Here is a 14,402-nt window from a genome sequence, read left to right as displayed (position 1 = left end):
CTCAGAGCTACATGCGGCCCTCAGCAGGGTGCCCAGGTGCCTCTTCAGGCCCAGCTGTGGTTACACGTGGGGGTTGGAGGAGGAGGGGACACACGAAAGCTAATGACCCCGGTCAGTGGCTAATGAGATGACCTCGTGAGGAGAAAAACTCAGGATGAACTCGTGGTCTGAGTGGCCCTCGAGGACGCCCTTCTCAGGAATGATGGAGAAGGCCGTCTCCCTGTCGGGGTGGCACTTGATGCTGTCTGAGCTGTGAGTCTCTCCAGGCATCAGAGGCTGCAGGTTGGGTTTCATGATCTGCCAGTGGAAGGCCAGCTCCACGTGCCTGTGGGAGCAAGAGCTGCTGTGGGCGGTGGATCCCAGGCCACGCCCCCGCCCTCAAGGCTCCCACCCCGTGATTGGTTGGCTCTATTCTAGACAAGAAGTGACCAGAACAGGCTTCCAGCTTTTCCCACAGAGGAGCTGAGGGCAACTTAGGTAAGGACAGCAGGGTGTCCACAGTGGAGACCATGTAAGAGTCCCCACCTCAGCAGCTGGGAACTGAAGCCACAGTGAATCAGGGGACATGGGTGATGCGAAATGTCACACTCTCGCCATTATACTAGAGGAGTCCAGGCATCCCTGAAAATTCTCAAAAGTGTCCCCTATCACATGAGCATTTCCAGCTTTCCCATACGGACCACATTCTCACCTTCTGCCTCCAGCCATGGTCTCCTGGGATGATGGCTGTATTCAGAGAGACATGTGCCCACTGGCTACTGACAAGGGCAGCCCCAGCTCTACAGCACCATAATGGACAGGACTCAAGACATGCTTCTGGGTGGTGGGATGGAGGGGGATGTCAGGTCAGCCTCCCATCCGTGTCCCGGGGCACCCCTGACTGGGAGGCCCACTGAGGTCAGGGCTGATGGAATGTGATGTTCAAAGGTTGGACAAGGAAGGACCTAGCAGTGAGGGCTGAGCCCAAAGACCCTGCCTGGGGTCTGAATGGCTCCCGGGACAGGGACACAAAATGACCTCTCTGGAAAACCATTCCGAGATCCCCACTACAAAACGGAATAGGAGACTACAGGTGATATGAAGTAGGAAACTGAACAACAGGGGGACTCCAACTGGGTGGAGGGAAGGAGGTCTGTGCAGAAGGAGAAGGAGGGATACAGGACAGATACACCAATGCTGTTCAATAAAGCCTCAAGAAATCATTTTATATTTACCTAAAAGTATACACGATACACATAAGTGTCTGTATACACACACACACACACACACACACACACACACACACACACACACACACACACACACCATACTTACAACTTAAAGGAAGTTAAGCTACTTGGACTGACAATGCTCTCTACTGGACCCATAGACTAACGACCCAGGACCAGGCACAAGAAATCTCCTTCCAGCCGGGCGGTGGTGGCGCACGCCTTTAATCCCAGCACTCAGGAGGCAGAGCCAGGCAGATCTCTGTGAGCTCGAGGACAGCCTGGGCTACAGAGTGAGTTCCAGGAAAGGTGCAAAGCTACACAGAGAAACCCTGTCTCGAGAAAAAAAAAAAAAAAAGAAAAGAAAGAAAAGAAAAGAAAAGAGAAAAGAAAAAAAAGAAATCTCCATCCAAATGTTTGGTCGGGGTAGTTCAAGTGATTCCCCAAATAATACAGATTATTGATGTGGCCCTTGGTCACCTCTCAAGGTTGAGGTGGTCCCTGTTGCTGGAGACACTGCCCACTTGGCACACAGGACTGATGATCTGAGCTGAATCTGACCCGGAAGCATCTTCCCTATGGTCTAGCTTCCATGGTTCCAGAAAATACTATGCAAGCTACCAAGGGAGGGAAGCAATTGAACATCCCTCCCCAGCTGTAACACTTACGAACTGCAGCAACTACCTGCATGGCAAGATAAGCATAAAGGAGAAAGAAGCTGAAGGACGCTGGCCCATGTGAGCACGTGGCTCTGGCCGGCCTTGCCCTTCTCCCCCATTCCCTCTGCCTTATAAAAACTGTTAGATGGCATTCCTGAAGCTAGCCTCCAAGTTCTTATTCCCTTATTTGGCCACTCCCTCCTCCTGAGGCTGACTACCAAGGCCCAGCTAACAAAGCATTGAAGTCCAGCAATCAAAAGCCCCCTTTGGCTCACCCAATTAAATGTTTTCCTTTATAGGCGTTGTCGTGGTCATGGTGTCTCTTCACAGCAAAAGAAACCTGACTGAGACACATGGTGTTTCCCCTTTTCCTAAACCACCATTTGCCTATGGGACACATCTGCCTCCTCCCTATCCAGGGGCAATCCTTTGTCGTCCCCCACCACAGACAATATTCCTGCCCATCCTCCCCATCCCCTCCCCCTTCTCCCTCAGCCTCTGTCCCCTGTCTTTGTCTCTTATTCCCTGCCCTCTGTCCCTCTGGGGCAAACAAATCTCCTTTGTGCTGAGAACTTGGTCTTGGGGGTCCTGAGCCGATACCGACCCCTTCAGAAGCGGCACTCACATGTAGGTGGCAGCCAACAATTTTCTAATTAGACTTAAGGTCCACTCAAGAGGAGGGAAACCATGCCAGGTACTGGATACCTAGCGGACTTCCTGGAGTTAGTGAGATCATAGACATTAGAAAGAATGTCCGCCGGGTGGTGGTGGCGCACGCCTTTAATCCCAGCACTCAGGAGTCAGAGCCAGGCAGATCTCTGTGAGTTGGAGGCCAGTGTGGGCTACAGAGTGAGATCCAGGAAAGGCACAAAGCTGCTCAGAGAAACCCTGTCTTGAAAACACTCCCCGCCAAAAAAAAAGAAAGAAAAGAAAAAAAGAAAAAGAAAGAATGTACCAGCATCACTTCACTAGACCAGTATGGTTCCTTATAGTCTAGATCTTTTCCTCATACCCACAGGGAGGGGTAGATGCTACCCCTCATCCAAGAAGCCCCTCTTTACAGCGAATGGAGACACCACAGAAAACCACAGCTGGACACCTGCAGAGATCAGCAGGTCATGGACACATTTACACCACAGCTCCTGCATCTATGACTCAGAGAACATCACAGTGTAAGAGCCAAAACACCAGGAAATCTGCCATCAATCAGTCTCGCCTAGACCAGAACTACGGCAGTATAAGGGCATGTTAATGATGAAGGGAAAAATTAGTGGGGTCCCCTCCCTAGACAAAGAACTCCAGGCAGCCGCTGACTGCTGGGAGAAGCAGCCCTCCCAGGGATGGGCTGCATCATTGGTTGTTCAGTGCAGAGTGCTCAAGAAAGACTCGGCAGCATGTATTTGTATTCTTTGTATTCGTGCAGACACACACGTATGTATCTGTATGTAACACTCATAATCAAAGAAAACGAGGTTATCAACTTGAAAGTGGCATTGGGTATGGGAGGGGTTTGAGGAAGGGTAGCTGGGGGGGCTGGAGGTAGAAAAGGGAGGGAGAAAGTAATATAATTCTATTTCAATTAAAAACAATAAAAGGAAACAAAACCACCTATTTATTCCTGGCTTAGTGTGGTGGAGGGATATTGCATTCATGGTGCAATCTGGCTTCCCACAGTGAAGACCCTACATGGCCACACTATTCAATACAGTAGCCACTGGTTTTCAGTGGCCACCAAGAACTTAAAACGTGACTAGTGTACTGAGGAGGTGCTTGTCATTTGATTTCATTTTAACCAGTTTAAATAGAAATAGCCAGCTGGGGAGATAGTTCATTGGTAAAGCATTTGTCGGGCAAGCATGGGACTTGAGTGAAATCTCAGCCCACGTTAATAAGACCCAGAACCTCTGGGTATAAGCCAGTCATGGTGGTGCATGCCTTTGATCCCAGCACTCAGAGGCAGAGGCAGAGGCAGACAGATCTCTGTAAATGTGAGACCAGCTTGGTTTACATGGTGAGTTCAAGGCCAATCAAGGCTACACAGTGAGACCCTGTACAAAACAAAACAGTAACAACAAAAGCCAGGTGTGGTGGCACATGCTTATAACCCCAGTGCTGGGAAGTGAGGGACAAGCAGATCCTCTGGGCTTCCTGGCCAGCCAAGTGTAGGCCAACGATTGGTGCCTGAAGAACTAGAGCCAATCTTGTCCTCTGGCCTGCACACATCCATCACAAACCCCACAAACATGTACACCTGAACACACACAACTCATGCATGCACACACACACATACACACACCATACACACACACACCACACACACACCATACACACACACACCATACACACACACACACACCACACACACACACACACACCACACACACACACCACACACACACCACACACACCCACACACACACACCACACACACACCATACACCCACATACCACACACACACACACACCATACACACACACACCACACACACACACACACACCACACACACACCACACACCCACACACACACACCACACACACACCATACACCCACACACCACACACACACACACACACACCATACACACACACACCACATACCACACACACACACACACACACACACACACACACACCACACACACACCATACACACACCCACCACACACACACACACACACACACCGCACACACACACCACACACACACCATACACACACACACACACACCATACACCCACACACCACACACCCACACACACCATACACACACCACACACACACACACACACACACACACACACACACACACACATCTAATGGTTGCATGATGGGCAACGTGAACCAGGAGCCTTCCATCCAGTCTGAATCCATTCTGGGCTCACAACAACTCCCTCTGACTCTTAGAAAGCACTCTTGCCTCATGAGGAACTCGGGGCTAGTTGAGGGAGGACCAGGGCTGTGTGTCAACAACACGTCAGGGCCACTCACGTAGCATTTCGGATAATGAGCTGTTTCCTTGAGGTAGACTGGAGGTTTTCAGGCTCAAATCGGATAAAGTACTGGGCTGTTAAATCTCTCAGCTCTCCTGGGTCTGGTTCACTTTTTCCACCAGAAATATAGATGAGATCCAAAGCCACCAGCTGCCCAGTTCCTGACGGAGGAGAGTAGGAAGGTTCATCAAGTATCACCAGGCTGAAGTCGGCACCCAGGGGCCACAGACTGCCATGGGACCCATGCCATGTCCCCATGCAGCTGGCCTTATTTGGGTCTCCAGAGCATATAGAAAGGGAAAGCGGGTCTTGGTCACCTATTCATAGCCTCAGGTCTTCCCAGACCAGAGAGAGCCTTGCACGCAGCAGATACTCATTAATGACTACCGAGTGGAACTGGACAGACAGATGGAAGGAAGGGAGGAAAGGATGGATTGTGTATACCTGGTACAATTCAGAAAAATGCCCTCTCTGACCTTGCAAAAACATAGAAGTGTAGTGATACATTGTGTACCCTAATAAACTTTGCCTGAAGATCAGAGAACAGAACAAGCCACTAGATTAGACATAGAGGCCAGGCAGTGGTGGCACACACCTTTAATCTTAGCACTCGGGATGCAGAGATCTGTCTGGATCTCTGTGAGTTCAAAGCCACCCTGGACTACATGAGATTGACTCAGTCTAGGAGAGAAAACAGAGCCAGGCAGTGGTAGCACACACCTTTAATCCCAGCACTTGAGATCTCATGTCTTTGTTTGGGAAGTCACATGGCTTTTATCCCAGCACTAAGAAGGGAGTGATATGGTGGGCAGAGAAAGGTATATAAGGCGTGAGGAGATCAGAACTAAAGCCTTTTAGGCCGAGGAAGCTCTTTCGGCTGGAGCTTTTTCAGGCTGAGGAGTTGGTGAGGTAAGAGGTGGTGGCTGTGGCTTGCTCTGCTTCTCTGATCTTCAGGCAAATTTTATTAGGGTAGACAATATATCACCACATAGAGCTGTAACCAGTCATTTATGTGGGAGCCACAGATGACTCTCAAAGATCAAAGTGGACTCCAAGTGAAAGAATGGGCGATCACACCTGTAACCTCAGCATTAGGGAAGTAGGGGCAGGTGGATCAAGAGTTCAAGGCAGTGTGCCCCTCAGATCCCCACCACCTGGCTGGGGCAGGTACAGCATGCCCTGGCAATGCTCCTATCGTAAACAGCTCCTGAAACCACATCCCCACCTACGATCACCAGCTCCTTTGTCTGACAATTGTCACACACGATGATAAAGGTCTCCTCTGCCTTGCCTAGGCCGGTCGGGAGGAACAAGACCTGGAGAAGAGAGAAGATATGTATAGCAGAGACTAACCAGGAAACATGGCGAGGACCAGGGACTGGGTGTCACGTTTAGAGGTCTGCCCCTGATGACCTACTTTTGCCAGTGAGGCCTCACCTATGAAAGGCTCTACAGCATCTGGGAAATAATGCCACTATGGTGATATTTTATTTGTATTAAGATGTTATTTGTATGTTAATAAATAAAGTTGCCCGGGGGTCAGAGCTATTAGCAAGCCATAGGAAAGCAGGGCAGTGGTAGCGTACGCTTGTAATTCCAGCACTTGGTAGGCAGAGCTGGGTAAGTCTCTGTGTGTTCAGGGATACAGCCATTATTGGATACACATGCCTTTAATCTTAATACCAATCATGGAAAACCTGGAGGCCTATACAGACAGGCCGTGAGGAGGCTGTCATGTGGTTGGGTTTACAACCAATGAGAAGGCAGGACAGGAACTCTATATAAAGACTTTAACACAGGGGTAGCTCTGGTTCGGAGAGGTAGGACCACCGCAGGAGGAAGGGTAAGGTTTTAGCTCTTAGCTCTGACCTCTTGGCTTTCTTCTTTGCATTGGTTCTGTGTTTCTTATTTAATAAGAAGGTTGGATACATCTACATGCCACCAGCTGAAGGACAGGACTTTGAAATACGGACTTATAGGAGGCATTTCAGATTCAAACCATAATGTCCTGTATTGACTTCTTAATTGATTTATTTAGTGAGTATGTGGAAGGGTGTGCCACAGCAGGAATATGGAGGTCAGAGGACAACCTGTGAAGTCATAAGGCAGCCACAGAATGCAAGCACACACCCCTGTCTAGAGCCCCAGTGCTGGGACCTGGGTCAGAATGGTGTGGATGTGAGCCATGAAGACACAGAGGTGGACGCAATGATGGAACACCCGAGGAAGCCACCATGGGTAAGCATGAAGAACAGGTTTGACTACCCACCTCCAACAGGATGGCAAACCCCGGAGCCAGCTCAAACACGGATGGCATGACTCCAAAGGGAGGCTGTTCCACAAAGCCGGTGGTCGCAACAGCCTAAAAAATAAAAAACAAGAGGGTTACACAATGGTGTGGCAGAAATTGCAAAATCCAGTGCTCACTGCAAACCTCTCCAGATATTCATTTTGCTGTCTGAGGATTTTAAGGATCCTCCAAGTGCCCTGTGAGTGAGGAAATCATGACCCAGCCACCCTGAGGGTGTGTTCACTCCACCTTTGCCAGGCACCGGGCGAGGCTCTGAAGGTTAGTAAGTCACTGACATCTGGGAAGCAATACTACCACCAAGTGCTCGGGACATGAGACGTACAGGAAGGGCTTCCCAGAACACCTGGTTCTGCCTGTGGTGGCCACCATGTCTGCCTCTGTCCCTGACCACCCCCGAGTGCTTCTGAGTCACAAGGACACCTGTCAACTTGGTAACAGAATCGTGGATTTCACACAAAACCTCTGGGCTAGAGGTACAAACTGGTGCTTACAAGATCCTGCCCAGCAGCCAACACTTCCGGGAAGGGAGGTTTCTGGGTCTGTCTCATACTCCCAGGCCAGAAGGCACGGGGAAATCTACCCACTGTGACAGAAACTGCGGAGTACACGTGATGTCACTGGTGCCGGGCTGGGGCTGCCTGGGCAGTGCGGAGCAAAGATAACAGGACAAGAGCTCTGCTCCCTGGTCCCACGAGGTCACAGCAAAGAGCCCAGAGGTACAGGCACTTACGTGCAGTCTCCTCCTTTCAACAGCTGGTTCAAACATTTCGTGTGCATGGGTACACATGTGTACATGTGAAGGACAGAGGGCAGCTTCAGACACTGTCCTCCAGCAATGCTGTCCACCTTGCTTTTGGGGACAGGGACTCTCATTGGCCTGGAACTCGCCGAGCAGGCTAAGCTGACCGGCCGGCGAGGGCCAGGCTCACCGTCTGCCTCACACCTTCAGGATTATGCCAGAGTGGCTTTTTTTATGTGAGTTTTGAGGATCAGACAGGTTCTTCCACTTCACCGTCTGAGCCATCTCCCCACCTCAAAATATTTTTAAGTACTGTGCTAAATAAATACCAGCAGAATTCAACCAAAGCCGCCTGCCTGTGCTCTCCCATACTGCTCCGATGTGCTATAATAAAGCTGAACTCAGTGAGACTGAATTATAAAACAAGAGGGAGGATACACCTCACCCAGGATTGCGCGCGCGGGGGGGGGGGGGGGGGTTGCTCGTAACCAGAGGCATATCCCTGCCCTCGACACATTTGTTCTCGGGCCACGACAGCTGGATCTGGGGATCACAACACCCTACTTCTGTAAGTTTCTGGTCCCCGGTGTGATGCAGCAGCCTCCTCCATGGAGCTCATTTCCTTGGGTGGTTTGTTCTTTTCCCAGGAAGCGATCTACAGTCACTCACCCGGAAACTGGGCGGCGGCCAGCTCTTTTGGGGCATGATGCAGAATTTGCCAACGCTGAAGCCCACGTTTTTGCAGGCGAATCTGGTTATCTTCACTCCTCCAATGAGGCAGTGGCCACAGTCCAATACCGGTGACACTACAGCCATGGGAAAAGGTTGCTCAGGGAGGGCAACATGGGGCTGGTGAGATGGCTCAGCAGATAAAGGTGCTTGCTGCCAAGCCTGATGACCTGAGTTCAAGCCCCTGGACCGACATGGTGGAAAGAGGGAACCAGCTCCTATAAAGCGGTCCTCTGACAAGTACATGAGCACCATGGCACATGTGTCTCCCCGACCCCATACATGTAAGTATAATAAATAAATGTAATAAAAATTTTAATTAAAAAAGGACAACACATCACTCTGAATGGACCCTGCTGTCATCGTTTTGGAGCTCGGAGCAGCCCACCACACGGAGAAGGAAGGGTAAGTAGGGTGGTATGCAATGACCACTAAGACCCTTGGGCTCTGTCCAGGGTGCTGCCGGTCACATGGTCATAGTCTTGGAGGAGTCAACACTCACTGTAGACCCCCATCTGGGCCAGGAAGATCCAACATGGTCTTGGGCATTGTGGAACAAATCAGGGGATGGGCTGAGTTCCAGCTGAAGGATCTCGTACCCGAGAGGGACCAGCAGAACCTGGCTTTTCTGACGACGCCTCCCTGCCTCCCCAGCACCGGAGTCAGCACCTACAGAGCTTTCCTCTGGGTGCCTGGGACCATTCACCTTCCCCTGCTGCGTCACAGAAGCAACCCCTGCAGACGGGAGAAGGCCTGCTGGTGTGGAAGCTGCTAGAAGGCCCTTTCAGGACTCTGAAGTCTTTACCCAAGAGATACAGGACCTGTGCCCCTTCCAGGAAGTCCTAAGATGCTGTCCATCCTTACAGGGGCTTCCCAGCCCTAACTGAATCCCTCTGAAGGTGCAATGCATACTCACAGGTCAGGACTGGGGGCGGCCTCCGGGCCTGCAGGGGGATCACCAGTGTGTGGGCAGACTGGGTCTCAACCAAAATGAAATCATCGAAGTCCCCAAGACAGTCCGGAATGAACTGGACAACGTACTGGCAGGTCATCCCAGGAGCCACTATTCCACCTTTTCCTGGGAACATCCCTGTGGACCACGGAAGCGGCCAATGAGGATGAAGGACTAGCTGCCCACCGGGGCCTGGGCTGTCCTCCTCAGAAGTCAGAGTATATCTGTTTCCGTCCAATCGCTCCCTAAGACTTGGGAGCCCGGCACAAGCCTCAAGATTCGTGAGGCCCCCTCACGAGGCTAGCAAGCAGGGAGCGATTGCCGAGAGAGGGGAGACTCTTCTGTGGAACTGCCTGTGAGTTAGGCGGTGAGCTCCAGGGATGCTGCTTTCAGGACTGTCACTCACACCGGGATGAAACTCTTGGTGACACAGCAGCCTTTTTGTCACCTATGAGTTCCTGGAAGTAACCCAGCAAGTTCATTGGTTCACCAAGTTCGGTTTGGTGGGAATGGTCACATGACTCTGTCACCAGGGCCTTTCTGGGATGAAGAGATGTTAGCTCACATCTTCCCTGGAAAAGTCATACAACAGACACCAACCACAGCTGGGCCAAGGCTGGTGGCAGAGCTGCCTGGGGCACGCAAGGGAGGTACTAAGGCAACAGTACCCAAGTGGGAGTGAGGTGACCAACGTGAAATGCGTAGGTGGAGGTCATCTGCCTCTATGGCATAGGGATTATCTCGTGGGCAGCAGAGAGCCCTTTGAGATTTGTGCGTTTGAGCGGCAAGAGGATTTTGCTGTGTTTTCTCTTTGGTAAGATATTTTCTCACTCTTCACCTGGGCTGGCCTCAGATTTGTGTCAATCCTCTTCCTTAGGCCTTCCAAGTGCTGGGATTACAAGTGGGAACCACCACACCTGACCAAGACCAGAGGCCTTGAGGTGACGGGAGACTGGTTGGAGGGTTGCCATGGTGATGTAAGCAATGCAGAGTACCTGATCAAGGGTAGCCACAGCGTGAAGGGTGGGGAGTTGGCAGAACCAGTGCACTGAGCAGAGTGGACAGACAGACAGACAAGACTCTGGGACCCTGAGCCTGAGGGACCCCAGGGACTGCAGAAGGAGGCGTGGACAGGGCCTGGGAGCCAGCTCATCAGAGACCAGTGGCCAGTCCTGCACATCATTTTGAAGCAGTCTAGAATGCTGCTATACTGAACTTACCAAGCCCCAGAGCGAAGTACGGAGAGGACGGTGGGAGGACTCGCAGGTACCGGCTGGTCGCAGTGGTGTTCTGGAGAGTGACTACCATCTGCGCAGAGGTAAAGGTGGGGGTCCTTTCAGCCAGTCGACGGTGCTGCGGGCTGAGGTCAGGGTTGACTGACTGACTGACTTCTGTGTGTGTGTGTATGCACGTGCATGTGTGCATGTGCGTGTGAGTGTGCACGTGCACTCACACGCTTGTTTGGCGGCCATAGGATAGCTTGTAAGAGTCAGTCCTCTCCTTCTCCACGGGGCTTCTCTGACAGAACTCAGGCCATCAGGCTTGGCGGCAAGCTCCTTTACCCACTGAGCCATCTCACCACCCCAAACTCCAACGGTGTGGGAAGGAAGAGGGTTCTGAGAGAAATCAGCTTGGCCACATGTTGGTAATTACTGAAGTGGGGTGACAGGTACATGGGGGTTCGTTTTGCTCATCTACTTACTTTCATCTGGGGACATTTCCATAGTAAAATTAAAATACAAAGCCGGGCACAGTGGCACACACTTGCGTTCCCAGCACTTGAGAGGCCAAGGCCGAAGGATTGCCATGAGTTTCAGGCTAGCCTGGGCTATGTAGTGAGTTGGGGACTGGCATGGGTTACGGAGTAAGACCCTGTCTGAGGAAGGGTTTTAAAGTCATCCTTTCCCGCCGGGCAGTGGTGGCGCACGCCTTTAATCCCAGCACTCGGGAGGCAGAGGCAGGTGGATCTTTGTGAGTTCGAGGCCAGCCTGGTCTACAGAGCGAGATCCAGGAAAAGGCGCAAAGCTACACAGAGAAACCCTGTCTCAAAAAACAAACAAACAAAAAAAATCATCCTTCCCTGGTTAAAATACAAAGTAGAAGGAAAACTGGAGTTGATGAAACACCTGTTGTTGACACGTAAAGCGATAGCTGTCGTGACTGTCAGTGCTCAGGGGCTTGTGATTGGCTCAGGAACGCAGCAGGGACCCAGACCTGTAGTTAAGTCCCTTTATACAGAACAGCACAACACTTCCACATAACCTGCTGTGGTGCTCCTTTCAAATGGCAGCCTGGTACAACCTCGGGTTACCCGGGAAGGGTCTCGGTGAGGGATTATTTAGATCAGGTGGACCTGTGGGCTGTCTTTATTGTTAATTGTGAAGGAAGACCTGGCCTGTTGGGTGGCACCATTCCCTAGGCAGGGGGTCCTGGACTATACAGGACAGGAGAGGCTGGGTGAGAGCAGATGGGCAGCCTGCACTGTTCACACTGGGTGCTGAGGATCCAAGTTCCAGTTCTCACGCTTGCACAGTGAGCGCTTTACCCACAGAGTCATTCCCCATAAATCATAAATCCATGTTTGTACCTCCACTACAATCCAGCAGCATCAAATTCAATCTGGCCTTCCCTCTTTCCTTATTTATAAATGCTCGCAACTATAGACATGTTATTCTCATTCATATATACATATAAATACATCTACTGTTTTTAGGACTTATTTTTTTAAATTATGTGTATGTGTGCATGTGTCTGTGTGCAGGTATGCACATGTGAGTGTGGGCATCTGTGGAGCTCAGAGACACTGGAATCATTACAGGCAGTTACGGGCCACCTGAAGTGGAGTCTGGGATTCGATCTTAGGTCCTCTGCAAGAGCAGTAAGCGCTCTTGACTGCTGACCATCTCTCAGGCCCTGTTTTGTTCTTTAAGACAAGACCTCATGTACCCTAGTCTGGCATCTGATATCCTACGTAGCTGAGAGTAGCATGGGCCCCCCCCTCTTCCCCCCTCCCCTTCCCCTCCCCCTCCCAAGCATGGGGATGACAGGATTTCACTGCCTCACTCACTTTATGGTTCTTTTTTTTAAAGTCCTGTGTGCTAGAGACACTTAATGACATGCTGTGTATGCCTCCTCCGACACACTCCAGAGGAGACGTGGTGGAGGAAAAAGACACCGACCAGCTGCTGAGGCTGGGCGACAGCCACATGGATGTGCATTAGTCTTTTCCCTACTTTTGTGTGTGGTTCAGAAACCCCATGACGTAAAGCAAGGTTTCTACCTCATAAACTGGTCCAATCTCATAATCTGTGAAAAATCCAACTGACGGCTTAGCCAGAAACACGGGGGTATCTGCACAGCTGTGGAAGAGACGAGGGAAGAAAGGCTGTGGGCGTCGCCTGTTTGACCCGATGGAAAGCGGTGACTGATCCATGTGATGGCACACTCCCACAGTCCCAGCTCTCGGGAGGTAGAGGCAGGACCACCAGAAGTTCAAGGCCAGCCTCCATTAGTCCACTCCCTCTCTCAAAAAACCAAAAGTAAAGAAATAAACTCATCCACACCATCAAAGGCATTCACAATAGGCTGTTCCTCGGGTTTTCTGGTTGGTGTTTACTAAGCAGGTTATAAAACATTTTAGGGCTGAGGAGATGGCTCAGCAGCTAAGAGCACATACTGCTCTTGTAGTGGCTCCAAGCTTGGTTTCCTGTACCCACATCGTACCCACAGGCAGCTCACAACCACCTGAGAGGGTTAACTGAGGAGGAAGAGGAGCGTAGTGAACGTGGGCAGTGTCATCCCACAGGCCGGGACCCTAAAACTGAATGAAAGGGGGAAAGGCAGGAAGCCAGCTGAACAACCCCTTCCCCCATGTCTAGTGACCACAAAGTGAACTGTTCCGGTCCACCACATCCTCCTGGCCATGATGGACTGAACCCTCTGAACCCAGAGCCAAAATCAATCTTACCTTTCCCACATTGTTCTTGTTAGGTATTTTGTCATGGCCATGAAAAAAAGTAACCAATACACTGTGGGAAGGTCACATGACTATGGACTCCCCAGTCCCAGCTCATTCAGATGCCCCTAAGAAGCCCACTTACTTTTTTTTATTTGTTTGTTTTTTAGATTTATTCATTATGTGAACAGTGCTCTGCCTGCATGTATGCCTGTACGCCAGAAGAGGGCACCAGATCTTATTATAGATAATTGTGAGCCACCACGTGGTTGCTGGGAATTGAACTCAGGACCTCTGGAAGAGCAGCCAGTGCTTTTAACCTCTGAGCCAACTCTCCAGCACTATTTCTGACTCTTGATAGGTGAGAAAGCCACAACCCCAGGCCTCTGAGGGTCAAAGGTCATACCTGTGGGTCACCCTGAAGGCATGCTTTCCTCTTAGACACTACCTTGACTTGCCAAAGTCTAGAGACCTCCTTAGACTAATCCAGAAACTTCCCATCTCACTTTAAAGGGTCAGATTTCCTGGGATTCTCAGGGGAGAACACACCTCCATTCCGGCTCTGCACTCAGGGATCCTCCTCTTCTCGCTGGCTTCCTTGAAGAGACAATTAGAGACTTGCCTCCATGTGGTGTGTTAGGCGGGAAAAACCGCGGGTTTTTCAGGAAATGATTCCGATTCTCCATCCTGGCAAGCAGAAGCCTCTCCAGGCCCCTCTGTGGCACCCGTAAGTGTTTCATCCACTTCTTATTCTTTGGTGTGCCCGCCTTCTTTGAAGCACATGAAAGTGCAGTTAATGGTAGGTAAGGGACAGCTAGCCGGCGCAGACTCCATGTTCATCTGGACTACTTCCCTCT

The 14,402-nt window shown here is 50.9% G+C and overlaps 1 protein-coding gene across 4 annotated transcripts in view; it reads right to left on the bottom strand.

Annotated features, from left to right (window-relative positions):
• Positions 1-14,402, bottom strand: part of Dlec1 (DLEC1 cilia and flagella associated protein) — a 49,850-nt gene that overhangs the window by 25,408 nt on the left and 10,040 nt on the right. For 2 of the 4 annotated variants that reach the window (XM_052723913.1, XM_052723921.1), the window contains exons 5-13: positions 14,095-14,312; positions 12,871-12,949; positions 10,811-10,898; positions 9,555-9,728; positions 8,579-8,715; positions 7,129-7,221; positions 6,085-6,175; positions 4,858-5,020; positions 133-325 (exon numbers count right to left, since the gene is read on the bottom strand). In XM_052723913.1, the coding sequence (XP_052579873.1) occupies positions 133-325; positions 4,858-5,020; positions 6,085-6,175; positions 7,129-7,221; positions 8,579-8,715; positions 9,555-9,728; positions 10,811-10,898; positions 12,871-12,949; positions 14,095-14,312 (1,236 nt within the window). Of the gene's footprint in view, positions 1-132; positions 326-4,857; positions 5,021-6,084; positions 6,176-7,128; positions 7,222-8,578; positions 8,716-9,554; positions 9,729-10,810; positions 10,899-12,870; positions 12,950-14,094; positions 14,316-14,402 lie in introns of all 4 variants that reach the window. The other 2 variants (XM_052723939.1, XM_052723930.1) reach the window with 2 other exon arrangements.

Source organism: Peromyscus californicus, unplaced genomic scaffold, assembly GCF_007827085.1.
Source record: "Peromyscus californicus insignis strain IS unplaced genomic scaffold, ASM782708v3 Scaffold_11__1_contigs__length_118956290, whole genome shotgun sequence".
Taxonomy (NCBI): Eukaryota; Metazoa; Chordata; class Mammalia; order Rodentia; family Cricetidae; genus Peromyscus; species Peromyscus californicus.
Note: the sequence above shows the minus strand (reverse complement) of the source record. Positions and strands in the feature narration are given on the sequence as shown.